Source organism: Odocoileus virginianus, chromosome 1 (assembly GCF_023699985.2).
Source record: "Odocoileus virginianus isolate 20LAN1187 ecotype Illinois chromosome 1, Ovbor_1.2, whole genome shotgun sequence".
In the NCBI taxonomy this organism is placed as follows: domain Eukaryota; kingdom Metazoa; phylum Chordata; class Mammalia; order Artiodactyla; family Cervidae; genus Odocoileus; species Odocoileus virginianus.
This window is the reverse complement of record NC_069674.1, coordinates 77089647-77103156: the sequence shown is the minus strand read 5'-3', so window position 1 is coordinate 77103156 and position 13510 is coordinate 77089647. Positions and strand designations below refer to the sequence as shown.

The 13510-nt window shown below is 33.5% G+C and overlaps 1 protein-coding gene across 5 annotated transcripts in view; it reads left to right on the top strand.

Moving 5' to 3' along the window:
- The window catches only part of PCLO (piccolo presynaptic cytomatrix protein), a 370863-nt gene that overhangs the window by 306867 nt on the left and 50486 nt on the right, over positions 1-13510 (top strand). For 3 of the 5 annotated variants that reach the window (XM_070470006.1, XM_070469997.1, XM_070469993.1), the window contains 5 exons: positions 5580-5673; positions 6910-6981; positions 8540-8720; positions 10321-10515; positions 11817-11891. In XM_070470006.1, coding sequence (XP_070326107.1) covers positions 5580-5673; positions 6910-6981; positions 8540-8720; positions 10321-10515; positions 11817-11891 — 617 coding nt within the window. Of the gene's footprint in view, positions 1-5579; positions 5674-6909; positions 6982-8539; positions 8721-9355; positions 9560-10320; positions 10516-11816; positions 11892-13510 lie in introns of those variants that run through there. The other 2 variants (XM_020878346.2, XM_070470012.1) reach the window with 2 other exon arrangements.

The window sequence follows — 13510 nt, the reverse complement described above, 5'->3', positions numbered from 1 at the left end:
TTTTAAGTATCTTTCCTGTCAGCCTTAAAATCATATCTACTTATGAAAAAGTGACCATAACAATAAAAGTCAAAGAAAAAAGAAATCAGTCAAAACTTCAAGGAAATAAAGGTTTAGCTTTTTTGATAAGCACCATGTCCCATCTTGATTAATTGGCTTTTTATTTTCACTTATTTTTAAAAGTCTCTGATTATTAGATATAACTTACTTATCCTAAGATAATATTATTTCAGCCTTCCCATGAGAGACTGCAGTGTGTTTATTAGACAAGGTAGGAAAGCAAAATGAGCTCCACTTTTTCTCCACTTGGATTTCTGCTCACATTCAAGAATTCTGCTTACCTGGCCACCTTCAACTTGTAAATCCACAGATTTTGATATAGTGCTGAGAAATGTGGAGTTTCCAATTGTGTAAATTCAGAACATAGTCCATTGGCATCTTGCCCAATATAGTCAGTACATGGTGGCCATAAGACAAGGGTAAATGAAGGCAAAGCTTCGTGGCCTTTGTGGCCTTCTCTGCACGTCAGGAAATTCAAGTGTGAAAAGATTGCAAAGGATTTCATTTGCATTTACACAAGTCAACCTGGGCTGGTAGAGGCAAGGTCAGGAGTAAGGTGTGTTTACCTTCATTAACCCTAAAGGCAAAGGATACAGACTGGAGAGTCGAACTTATATTATCTAGTAAATTAAACATCTAATTTTTTCCCAACTAATTGGGGTTATATCTGATTGTATCTGAACAGAAGTTAGTACTTATACTAATTATCCTTAGTTCCACAACACTTTTCTTACAACACACCATTCATTATTTTCCTAAGCAACTCTAAAACTGTCCTGATTTTCAGTATGTGTGTGTATATATATATATATATACATGCTGTAAATAATTTATGTTGTATATGTATAAATATATATTTAATTGAGGTATATAATTTTATATTTTAAAATAAGACAAACTAGACACTTCAGCTAATGAAAAATTAAGAAAAGTGATAGATTAGTCACATTTTATGGTGGGCCTAATTAACTGAGTTCATATTATCCATGTTCAAGAGCAAGAAATCAGTATTCTTGTGTTTGAAGCTTTGTCCTATGAATTAATAACTGCAGCCTTACCTGCTTGCCTTAATTCCTCTGAGCTTCAGTTCTTATAAAGTGCTTCTCATGACATAATGGTGTGTCAATACAATTAAAAGTTTTGCAGCTGTACATTTTTATAGAGCATAGTTCCTGACACAAAGTTGGCACTCAATAATTTTGCTAGATATAGGTGAAAGAATGACTAAAATATACATGTGAAATGTTATTACAATTGTTAATATTTATAAATAAAGGGAAAATGGTGACTAATACATCTTTTGAAGACATTTCAATAGTTTTGGCTATTTAAATATATATTGGCATATCTAGAATTTTAGTAAAAATACATGAGTTTGCATTTGACATTAATTTCCATCTTCAATCTTATTTTAAAATTGTATGCTTTCAGTTTATCAGGATTTGAAAAAAATAACATTTTTACCACTATTCACTGCATTATGAATCTTATCCCTAGTATATTTTCTCCCATGATCTCACACTTTGATAATTAAGTCCAAAACAGAAACTTTAAAACTTATACTACAATGTGCTTTTTTAAATTCTACTAGAGAAATAGCCATGCATTCTAAAGTAGCAACCAAAGCTGACTATTAACTTAAAAGTGATCATACTCATTCTTATATCATCATCAATTTAAAAAGGAAAATCATAAAATATAAAAGGATGTAATTTGCTAAAATAATTTTTAATTTTTGTTATAAAATATTTTAAACCTACTGAATATTATAGAAAATACTGTCACAAGTACTTATTTTCTTGATATCCAATTTTATCAAATCTCAATATTTTGCTATACTGGCTTCAGTTGTTTGTTTTTTTTTTTTTAATAAAAAGTATGTTATAGCTACCCCTGAAGCCCTCTGAAACCATTCCCCTGTTTATCTGAGATAACCACTAAATAGAGTATAACATCTATAAATCCCACACTGTCTTATGGTATTAACATGTTTGTCATACATATATACAAGTAGACGTAAGTAATTTACACTATTATTTCATGTGATTTCAATTTATATCTCGATAACCTACTCTAGGTTTTCTTCTGAAAATTATTTGCTAAAGATTTTTTTTAGTATTTATCCACCTTGATATATAAGGTGTTTTCATTCAAAAGTCATGTCTGACTCTTGCAACCCCGTGGACTGTAGCCTGCCAGGCTCCTCTGTCCACGGGATTCTCCAGGCAAGAATACTGAAGTGGGTTGCCATTTCCTTCTCCAGGGGATCTTCCCAACCTGGGAATCGAACCCAGGTCTCCTGCATTGTAGGCAGATTCTTTACCAACTGACCTACAAGGGAAGCCCCAATTTCATTGAATGAATATATTATAATGCCTGTATTTCTTATCTTATCCACATGCTATTAGAAACAATATTGCAGTGAATGTTCTTGAAGAATTCTTTAGATACATGTGAGAGAGTTCTCTAGAGTAAAATTGGAATAAGTCAAAGTGGAACTTTCTGAGTACTTGGGTATGTAAACTTCACTAGACAGATTTACCTAAAACATATACATAAAAATATATACTTTCTGTCCACAGTCTATGAAAGTTCTTTTATCTTGGAATCATTGCCTATTCATTTCCCCAGAATTCTTTGCACTTTATGCTGAATGACAAAATTGTCACATCGTGTTCTTATTTTTGTACATTCAAATAGGTTGGTTAAAAATGAGAACAGTGCTGCTTCATTTCTTAAAGTGAATTCAGTTCACAGTGGCTGAAATGTGAAGTCTTTGGAGACATTAACTAGTCGGTTCTCAATCTTGACAACACTTTAGATTTACTCATGTCATTTTAAAAATTCTGATGCTCAAGCCTTACCCCAGGACTATTAAATAAGACTCTCATAAGGAGTAAAGGGAAGGGAGATGTGGACATACTGTTTGCACCATCCCCCACAGTTGGAACACAGATCCCGGAGTGATTCTAACAGGCAACCAGTGATTATTGCCCTTTTATATGCAATAAGAAAGAGAATAAAGCCAGAGGGAGAAAAAAGATATTTGTCTGTAGATGTATCTCTAAAAGTGAGTGGTGAAATGGAACTTGACTCTCAATATTTTTATCTAGAATGAATAAACTAGTGTCTGGGGGACAATAGTAGGTATTCCAGAATTTAGCAAGGCTTGAGGCCATTAATATAACAAGAGTTAGTCTGTTGTCCATTGTTGGGAATAGAACTGTAGATCTAGGGTGAAGATCCACTACTTTCAGGGAAAGGCAATTTATGAATTCCAGGCACAGGAGAGGACCCCAGACAAGTATTAGGTTGGTGCAAAAGTAATTGCAGTTTTTGTATTGTTGAAATTTGCTTTCTGATGTTGGAATACATTCTAAATAAATGTGATTGTTATACATCATTGTAATGCACATTTCTCACTTATTGTTTTTTGCTAATGACTTATTACTTGCTGTCTATATTCATTTTAGACCATGGAAATGATGTTAGACAAAAAGCAAATTCAAGAAATTTTCTTATTTGAGTTCAAAATGGGTCATAAAGTAGCAAAGACAACTCACGAAATCACCAATGCATTTGGCCCAGGAACTGCTAGTGAACATATGGTACAGTGGTGGTTCAAGAAGTTTTGCAAGGAGACGAAAGCCTTGAAGATAAGCATAGTGGCCAGCCATCAGAAGTTGACATTGACCAATTGAGAGCATCATCAAAGCTAATCTTCTTACTACTACACAGGAAATTGCCAAAGATCTCAGGGTCAACCATTCTATGGTCATTCAGTATTTGAAGCAAAATGGAAAGATGAAAAAGCTTGATAAGTGGGTCCCTCATGAGCTGGCCAGAAATTTTAAAAATCACCATTTTGAAGTGTCATCTTCTCTTGTGCTCATTTCAGGAGCACATATATTATAAATAGAAATGTTATCTTCTCTTATTCTATACAATGAACCATTTCTTGATTGGATTGTGGTGTGCAACAAAAAGTGGATTGTATATGACAGTCGTCAATGACCAGCTTAGTGACTGGACCAAGAAGCTCTAAAACACTTCCCAAAGTCAAATTTGCACCAAACAAAGGTCATGGTCACTGTTTGGTGGACTGCTGCTGATCAACTGCTCCTTTCTGAACCCCAATAAAACCAATACATCTGAGAAGTATGCTCAGCAAATCCATAAGGTGCACCAAAAGCTGCAATGCCTGCAGCCAACATTGGTCAACAGAAAGGGCCCAATTCTCTGCAACGATGCCCAACAGCATGTTGCACAACCAACATTTCAAAAATTGAACAAATTGAGCTACAAAGTTTTGCCTCATATTCCATATTCCCCCGACCTCTCACCAGCTGACTACCACTTCTCAAGCATCTTGACAAGTTTTTGCAGGGGAAATGCTTCCACAACCATCAGGAGGGAGAAAATGTTTCACAAGAGTTCATCAAATCCCGAAGCATGGATTTTTATGCTACAGGAATAAACAAACTTCTCAGTGGCAAAAGTGTGTTGATTGTAATGGTTCCTATTTTGATTAATAAAGAAGTGTTTGAGCCTACTAATAATTATTTAGAATTCACAGTCCAAAGCCATAATTACATTTGCACCAACCTAGTAGGTTTGTTTTCCAGGCAAAAAATTAGGGAAAAGCCAGTGAATGTTAGAGAAAGGTTTGGTCTGTGTGGGTGCCATTGGCTCATAGCAAATAGCAGTAATTCCAACTCCACTGATTGATGCTCAGTATAGATGTTTTATCAAACTTAATTAAAATAAGTTTTAAAAATACTCATGCTTAAACATGTAAAATATAAGCTTCTAACAGTTGACCAGAGGGCATGGAAGAGTCAAGGACAAACTCAAATGGCCCAAGTTATAATGAATAAAGAAAAGTTTTGATTTGGTTTATCATTTATGACAAGGTATTGACAGAAACCAAGAATTTATATTTAATTAGGATTGTTTCATAACTATATTACTGTTTTACTAAAAGTGTCAGAATATACTATAAATATAAGATAACAAATATTCATGAGATCTCAGCTATAATAACAGCCATTTTTCATCCTTTCCTCAGTCAATACAGTTATTATAGTATTTTATGGAAAAAAATTGAAAAACCATTTGGCTTTGCTGACATGATCAGTTGCGAAACTATTGGAAAGTTAAATACCAAATTATTATTTATGGGATAAGAATATATTGACATTACTGTATAGTTCATGTAATTATCTCACACATTCAGGAGAGATTAAGATTTCTAAAATTGTATTACAGTTAAAACACCAAAAGCTTTTCTTTAAAAAAAAAATAGCTTAGGGAAAATAAAACTAAAGTATTCCAAGATATTTTTAAATTGTTATTGTGCATTCAACTTAAGATATGGTTTAAGACATCAGTATGATGAGATGATTACATAGTGATTCAAAACAAAGTACCTTTAAAAGTCTGCATGCCCTTCAGGTTGACTATGAAGTCACCAGTCAGGGTGAATAATCAATATAACTTTTTCTTTTCTTGTAATTCAGTGCTGAGTACAAGAGAAGGACTAAATACGTTCAGAAAAGTCTTAATCCTGAGTGGAATCAAACAGTGATTTATAAAAGTATCTCCATGGAGCAGGTATGCAAGCTATTATTTTCTATATGACAGATTTAGGCTAATATAAAAACAGTGATGATAAAATTATTGAAAGATTGTGATTTATATCAATTTTACTATATAAACAAAACAAACAAAAAAACAGGTAAAGTACATTTCTAGAAATGTAGCCATAAAAGGAACTGGGTGCAGTTCAAAGACATGGTGAAAGAAAATGTGCAAATTTTGGCAAAACAGCTAAAAAATAAACACAATAAATAAGATTGGTAGAACATTTTCCATTGATTATTTCAAAATGAAATATTTAAGTAGACTGGGCTCTATTATATTTTGAAGGAAAATATTTCCGCTAGGCATATCATGACATTTATAAACAGTATAGAGATACAAAAGAATTGGATACGCTGAAATGAATTATCCCATCAGGCAACATTTTAGGGATCATCTTTTCTCTAAATTGAGACGTAATAAGGATCTGGCATTGTGGAACTGAATTGTACAGAAGAAAGCATGAAGAAAACTAATGTAAAGGGTTACCACCAGAAACAGAATGACTCTAGGCAAAACTGCATCAATATATTTGTGAAAATCTTCATAACAATGCATGATTTACAGAAAATAACTGATGGTTTATAAGGATGAATTAAGAGAGAAGAGAATACAAATAAAATAGAAAGAAGACATCCATGGAAGCAATTTACAAATGAGTTGTCTTTCAAAGTGAGATTTCTAATTTATCCTCTGGAAGATTTCTAATTTGACCATGAAATTGAAGCCAGATATAAATTATAATCTGGGTTCTTGAGTTGAAAATAAGTTAAATTCACCTGCAAAATTAAGATAATGCTACAAATGTGTTTTGGCAATTTACTGAGACAACAAACTAAAATCCAAATACTTTATCTAAATAACCTAGACATTTTTTGTGACCTATGAATTTCATGTATTAAAGAGTATATATAGATTCTGCTTTGTACTTTTAATAATGGGAGGGGGCAGAATAACAGGAAATAAGTAAAAATCACCCTTTTGTTTGCAAAACAGTGAGGTACCTTATGATCAAACACTCAGTTGGACCACAAAATGATTGACAGTTTACATAATATTTAATGTAAGTGTACAGTTTTAGATAAAATTAAAACTATTTTTACATAAATGGACAGAGTACAAGAAATAAAAATAAAAGGCTCTGTTATATGAGTATAATAAAAATTTATGATGAGAATGAGGTTAATAACATTTTGATTTGAACTGTAGCTCAAGAAGAAAACACTGGAGGTGACAGTCTGGGATTATGATAGATTTTCTTCCAATGACTTTCTTGGTGAGGTGAGCCCATGGTTTCTTTTATGTTTCATTTGCTTCATTATAAGCCTTTATTTAAAGCTTGATGGAAAGGAAATTTCTTAAATGTATAAAATAACTATTTTTGGATAAAATTCTTTGGTCAATAGAATTTATTTTCAAACTGACTCTGAATAGATGAATATTTGGAGAAATTTTTCACTTTATCACTTAATGTACTTTATAATTAATTTTCAAGGTGAAATATTAATTGTTTGATAGAAAGTTATATAATCTTGTTGTGAATCCAAATGACTATGTTAAAGATTTGAGATAAATTTATTATAAAATGAGCTGAATTTTTTCAAATGCATTTTCAGGTTATTTAACTGCTGTTCCTCATTCCATGTATAAAAGACTTGATGTGACATTTTATATTCTTATTTTTTTTAAGTGTCTCACAGAAAAATCTCAAAATATTTTAAGAAGCAAAACTAGAAGTAAAAGAAAACAATAAAAACAAATTTTTTGTAAATCACAAGGAATGTAACCTAATTATGAAATCTGGCAGGGTGGTCAGATCTTGTGATTTTTTTTTTTCATCTATAATGTTTGAAAATAAAAATACATATTTTTGTTTAGTGATTTTTGCTTAAAGCAGAAGTTATGAATTATCATTGAAAAATAAATCCTCTCCAAAAATATATAATACCTAGAAAATATGATATCCTTTTGATAGAAACAATAGAAAACAGTTGCATAGTCTTAAGTGACACAAAGTCTTGTTTTGTTCCTACATCTGTACCTCTTTCCCATTTGAATTTCACCTGCAGGCTCCACGAGAAATAGCCACTTGGACTAATCTTGGTTTTAGATAGGACTACTCTAGAGTGTACTGTTATATCAGATTTATGATCCTATTTCAAAAAGCTGATTTACTGAAGTCCTGATAATTTATTGTTCACATAAACCTAAGGCATATATCCATTGTGCTGGTTTTCATTTTTTTATATTGATCAAATTTAAGATGCCAACTACTGTAAAATGCACCATTGTTGATGTGCCACTAAGAAAAAGAAAACATTGCCAATTAAACCATGATGCAGTGCTTTCTTTTCATAAATTGTTGGTCATATCCCTGTTCCAAATGTGAACTGATAGATTTTAAAATAGATGGAATAAGTTAATAATTTAAAATTAGCCATTCTTTTCATTTTGTCCCTCTGGTAACTAAAATTCAACAATCTTCAAAAAATTGCCAGCCAAGTCTAGGACTAGAACGTGTCCATTTAACAAAAGAAAACTTTATTTCATAAAGAAATTGACTTGTAATCTCTCTTTTTGCATCATCTCCAAATAATTTAATTAATAGTCAGAGATGTAATACAGTTCAATTTAACCAAACATTTATGAAGAATTTAATATGCACAAGACATTGTTCCCAATATTATGGATGAAGAAAAATGAGGAAGACAGCCTTATCATCCTAAAAGACACTATATCCTTTTATGTCCTTGAATAAATTTCAGATCACAGAAAAAAATTAACAAATGAATTATAGATTAATCCATAAATTTCATTCAGTTACTGCATTTTTTTTCAGGTACTGATTGATTTATCTAGCACGTCTCACCTTGATAACACGCCTAGGTGGTATCCGCTCAAAGAACAGACTGAAAGCATTGATCATGGCAAGTCCCATTCCAGTCAGAGCAGCCAGCAGTCCCCAAAGCCATCTGTCATCAAAAGCAGAAGCCATGGTATCTTCCCTGACCCATCCAAGGGTAGGAAATATTTCAAGTAGCAAAACTTTTGTCTATTTGCTCACTCAGGATCTTTCTGAATATAAGTGTCTGTATATTTAATATTTTTTGAAAAGTTGGGTTCTACTGGGAAATATTTAATACAATATCATGCAAAGAGTGATGGATATGGAATCTGGAGAAATGGACTTTAGTCTCAGATCAGCCCATAATTAAGTCGATGCCTTTGTGATCTTCACCACTCTGGTTCTCTGTTTTTGAATCTGTAAAATGGAGAAGGTTGCATTATATGAGCTATTGAGTCTTTTCCAGCTCTCAAGATCCAAGATAATATGATTTTATAAAATGTATTGGGATATTTCATAAAGAAAACATGAAAATCCTCAACAGTACATTGACTAGATGTAATCATCATTATAATTCTTAAATATTTCTTCTAATTGCTTATATCCCTATTTTTCATACATACATTCTTATTAATTATAAATGTAATATATGGACACATACAACTTTGCATTTTGCATTTTAATTATATCAAAAATGTTTTCCTTAGGTTATCAAAACAATTGGTATGCTGAAAAATACTTAAATCTTTCCTAAATAGTGGATTCAAACTAATTCTATAATTTTTTTAACTATTATTTTTTAAATTGCAGCATTATACACTGGGTTTGGCAGTATGCACAGTTTTCTCATTTGAAAGAACTTTTCCATTGGGAGGCTCAGTAACCAGTTATCCTACAACACAGCATTAATCCTCATCATAAACTGATTTACTGCCTGTATGAGATAACCATGGAGTATCTTTCCAGGATATGCTGAGCTATTTATAAATATTAAATAAAAAGTTTTATATTGGATCTGAGTATTCCTTCCTTTTTTGCCTCTTTCAGGAAGTACAGCATAATTGAAAAGTGGTTTTTTGCAATTTGGGTCAGAAATACAAATATTCTACAAGATAGAAAACTGAGATTATGTCCAAAGGCCACTGAGTTAATATGATAAACCACTGATTACAATATGTGCTATAGATTACTTATGAATTTTATATATCATTTCTGGATTCCATGTAGCCAGATTAACTCTGCCCTGATTGCCATTCTGAAAGATGATCAGTATAAAGACCTCTCTCTCTGTATAGCTGCCATAGTAAATGTGTGATCTTATATGTACATTCTTTAAAATCACCTGAGATGATGATAATACCATCTCCACTTCCAAGTATCCCAGTGACTCACACCCCTTCCTCCAGGAATTAACTATCTTTTTTACTTAAAACTCCTCCTGTGGCAGTGTCAGCCTGTCGTTTCTCCCCTGGTCTCCACTAGAATTAGCAGAGTTCCTTGGTAAAATTATGTCAATATATTCATTTACATGATTACTTCAAATGCATTCCTCTTCTCAATCCTCTCTTCTCAAGATTATCGTCCTCTTGTCTTTCTTCCCAAAAACTGTCTCCCAAATGGTGAATCACATTGCTATATGGTGAGAAGTTGCACAAATGAGCCAAAAACCAAACAGAATTATCATCAGTCTTAGACGGTTTCAAATTGTGTGAGCCAAGCTTGACAAGAGGAACGCTGGAGCAACTTTAACTCGTGTTTTACCTTTTTGTAACCAGACATGCAGGTTCCCACCATTGAGAAATCCCATAGTAGTCCCGGTAGCTCGAAATCCTCATCCGAAGGCCATCTCCGCTCTCATGGACCATCTCGCAGTCAAAGCAAAACCAGCGTCACTCAGACCCACCTGGAAGATGCAGGGGCTGCTATAGCCGCTGCCGAAGCTGCTGTGCAACAGCTCCGCCTTCAACCAAGTAAAAGACGCAAATAAATTCCTCAGCATGGCAGCTTAATGTTCATCTGTTGCCTTTCCTTCCTGCTGTCTTCCCGCATTTGCTTTCTGTTTGGCTTTCCCTACTCCCTCTGTTCTCTGTCCCCTTGTCTGTGTAGGAACAGTATCAATACATAAATATGCTCTTTCTTATTTAGTTTTTTTTTTTTCTTTTTAGTTTACATAGACCAAAAATAAAACTGGCTGTTTCTCCTTTGTCTCTACCATCCGTCCAACCTGGCTCATTGTATTTGGGAGCTGTGTCTGTGATGTTTGCAGGCAAAGCCATGTTGTGTATCCTTTTTGTGTGTGCCTAAATAGCCTTTAGAATACAGAAATTATAAGCACAAGTGGCTGCCAATTTTCCAGGCATTACACCAAAAACAAACAAAAAAAAAGCACACACACACAACTGTTTGGAGCAGACTAGCAATGAGATTCTCGCCTCTGAAAAACACTAAACAATTTTAGACAGAAGAGTAATGTGACCAACAGTCAACTTCTAGAACCTAGGAGAAATGGAAAAGACATATCAATCTTAAAAAGTTTAATAAATTGTGCATGTGAAATGATGAAGATTTCTGTGTGAGAAACTTTCTAGACTTTTGAAAAAAAAGCTGTGAAGAAAATCATGTTTCTTATATTCTCAAAAGTACATAGTATTAATATATGTACAAGCATATGTGATGAGACTATGTCGTCGCCTCATTAGGTAGCACAGTTGGGCCCATTCAGTTGGGTCACACTTTGTTTATGATTCCAGAAAATTTATAGGGTTATTCTTTCTTTAACCATTGGAAATCCTTTGAAGTCAAGATATCAACTAAAGCATAACAAATCACCCATTTTAACTGCTGTAATTTCAGTTGATAACAGTGATACAAGAACTTAGTAAGTACAGAGACTTTGAAAATGCTGGGGCACAGTTACTTGCAAAAGGCATCAGCCGAACAACGGAGATAAATGAATGTTCCCATCTCCCAAAATCATCATTTCCAAAGAAACAGCCAGTTTTAACCCCCTTTAGTGCTGCGCATGTGATGTCATTTCAGCATTTGAAAACACAACTTAATTTCAGTAGAGCAAAACATCACTTATGTTTGCATGAATGACATTCAAGCTGGTTCCATCTGAGGATACATACTCTGGGTTTCCATCTCACCCACACTGCCACAGCAGCACATAAAAGCGGTCAGTCTAATCATGCCAGGAAGCAGCACAGACACAGCATAGCAGGAGTCTTCCCCATTCAAAGAACTCAGTCTGATAATCTGCCTCCACCAGCCAATGGCAACCAAGACCAAAGCCAGCTAGCCCTCAGGAAGGTGATGTCTGATGGACCAGTCAAGCCAGAAGGAGGTGAGCAGAAAGGCGCTGTTCAAAGTACACAGCGAGAACATCCCCCAAATTTAAGGCCCTCATCTTTTAATTTTTAGAAATTGTCTGATAAAGTATGTTTATCCACTTTTTAATGTGCTTTTGTGGGCATGGCATTTCAGGACTTCATCATCACCGTGTAAGTCCCAAGATCAGTTTCATAATATATTGATTATAGTGATTTGTATTTTTCTATGCACTGAGCATCTTTTGACTTTTGTTGGGAAATAGATTAACAGTATTCATATTGCAGAATGGAATGCATGCTACTAACCTAATCTGTTCAAGCATGACTACAAATATGTTGCATTGTGATAAAAGTTTAAACCACTCACAATTTGAATTAGCATACCAGTTGGAATGTAGATAAGTTTTTGTTGAATATTATTTTAAGTGTAACTTTTTTTAAAAATTCAGTGAATTTTGGAAATTCCTAGAGGAAAGTAAAGGAAAAATGTTAATGCACTCATTCACCTTTACGTGATAAAAGTTCTCTCTTGATCCTGCAAACACATTTTCCATTTGTTTCCATAGTTGTTAAGTGTATCAGTTGTGTTGGGCATGTGAATATACAAGTGCCTGTGTAATAAATAAAGTATATTTATTTCATTCATAACCTGCTGGGTTCTGAGCGATTGTTATATGATACAGTTTAAAATGAGTGTGTCAGTTTTTGCTTTCTTATTTGATTCCTTGCAATAGAGAATTCAGAGTTTCTGCTTCATTGCTAGTGAGAGCTATAATGATAGTATATTGGGTTGCAGGACAAAGTTTCATGTCAGAAACATTATAAGATAGATGGGGAATTGTTACCAAATAAACATACCAGAGCTTACATAAACATGTAAATAAATGATGGGGTTGGGCTATTCTAGTCAATGCTTCCACTTTTCCTTTCTCCCACGTCTGATTAACTTCACAATCTGCTCAGCTTTCTGGATAGAGGAAGACAAATCTGATAAGCCTTGGTTTGGGCAGGCACCTGGACTTGATTCCATGGCTCTGTTAGGAAGGAAAACAAGTTAATATCAATCCCTAACTTGACCTCAATATTTGTAAGATTTTCCCCAAGAAAGAATGCCACTCACTGACAGTGATAGGGATCAAACCAGGGTGATTATTAAATGATCATTGTAATTCAAATTTAAATTTAATTGTAATTCAAAAACATATATCAAAGAAAGTTTAAAAAAAAATAAGTCAGCTGTCCTTAAGTCCCTTCCAGCCCTAAAACACTTGATTTTGTTATTCTGTACCTTCCACAAAACTAAAATTAGGCCTCATACTTTTCTTTCTGCATTTCTTTTTATTCTCAGAAAACTTAAAAATTGTATATGCTTTTGTCCCAACTAATCAGATATTTAGGAGCAGTGGAAGATTTGTGAGGCAATACAAAAGACATGAACTGTGATTTTCTTGAATTAGCAGGGAATTAAGGAAACAGCTTAAATATTAAAAGATAATTCTAAATATACATTTATTCAAGCCAGTTTATAGATTATCACCAAAGGACAATTTTCCTTTTCTAGTTAGCCTTACTAGTACCTTCCAAGAGTACTTATAATTCCACTTCTCGCCTTTTCTTCATCAAATAAATAAGT